General features: G+C 37.1%; 1 protein-coding gene across 1 annotated transcript in view; it reads right to left on the bottom strand.

Moving 5' to 3' along the window:
* LOC108965681 (alcohol dehydrogenase 1) overlaps positions 1 to 199 on the bottom strand; it is a 2,370-nt gene extending 2,171 nt beyond the window's left edge. The window contains exon 1 of the mRNA XM_018928250.1: positions 23 to 199. Coding sequence (XP_018783795.1) covers positions 23 to 115 — 93 coding nt within the window. The 5' untranslated portion in view covers positions 116 to 199. The remainder of the gene's footprint in view (positions 1 to 22) is intronic.
* Between the last annotated feature and the right edge of the window lie 445 nt (positions 200 to 644).

Raw genomic sequence — 644 nt, 5'->3', positions numbered from 1 at the left:
TTTAATAGCTTTTTCGTCTTACCCCCAAATCTCTGGTCAGCAGTGCTTTGCAAGCTTCATAACCAATGAAGCCCAAGCCACCAACGAACACAACATTTTTACCCGCCAAACTCATATTTAATGAAAATTTAGTTCAAAATCCAGAAACACCGTAATTTGTATAAAAACACTTCTCTGCAACTCTTTGGCCAGCGACTGTGATGCGACTGATCGCTTTGCCGGCTTTTTATATCGAAATCCTCACGGCGCGTGTAGGGGCTCGCTCGCGCATGTCACGGAGCTTTTGATACGAAAATGGGGCGGGCGCCAATTACGACACATTAACATAGCTGTCGTTGCGTCAAAATACCCYACCAAATGTTGCTGCAGAAAGTGTTTGCCTTAAAATAAGTTCTGCATACTTTCATGACACAAAGTAGCGAATGTAAATAAGTAAATGTTTGTTAAATATATATATAGATATTATGTACAAGCCGATTAACAATACATTATATATATATATATATATAAGTTCTAATACCTATACATATATACATTTTTGTATACAAGTCAATAAGTTGTCGAGTCATTCTAAAATTTGGCACGAGCGATCATTGTTGATGCTCATGTTTGTTGTACTGAGATTTTTTTAWATCCATTCCTTT

This window comes from Bactrocera latifrons, unplaced genomic scaffold, assembly GCF_001853355.1.
Source record: "Bactrocera latifrons isolate USDA-ARS-PBARC rearing strain unplaced genomic scaffold, ASM185335v1 scaffold_10, whole genome shotgun sequence".
In the NCBI taxonomy this organism is placed as follows: Eukaryota; Metazoa; Arthropoda; class Insecta; order Diptera; family Tephritidae; genus Bactrocera; species Bactrocera latifrons.
This window is presented reverse-complemented; position numbering and strand designations above follow the sequence as displayed.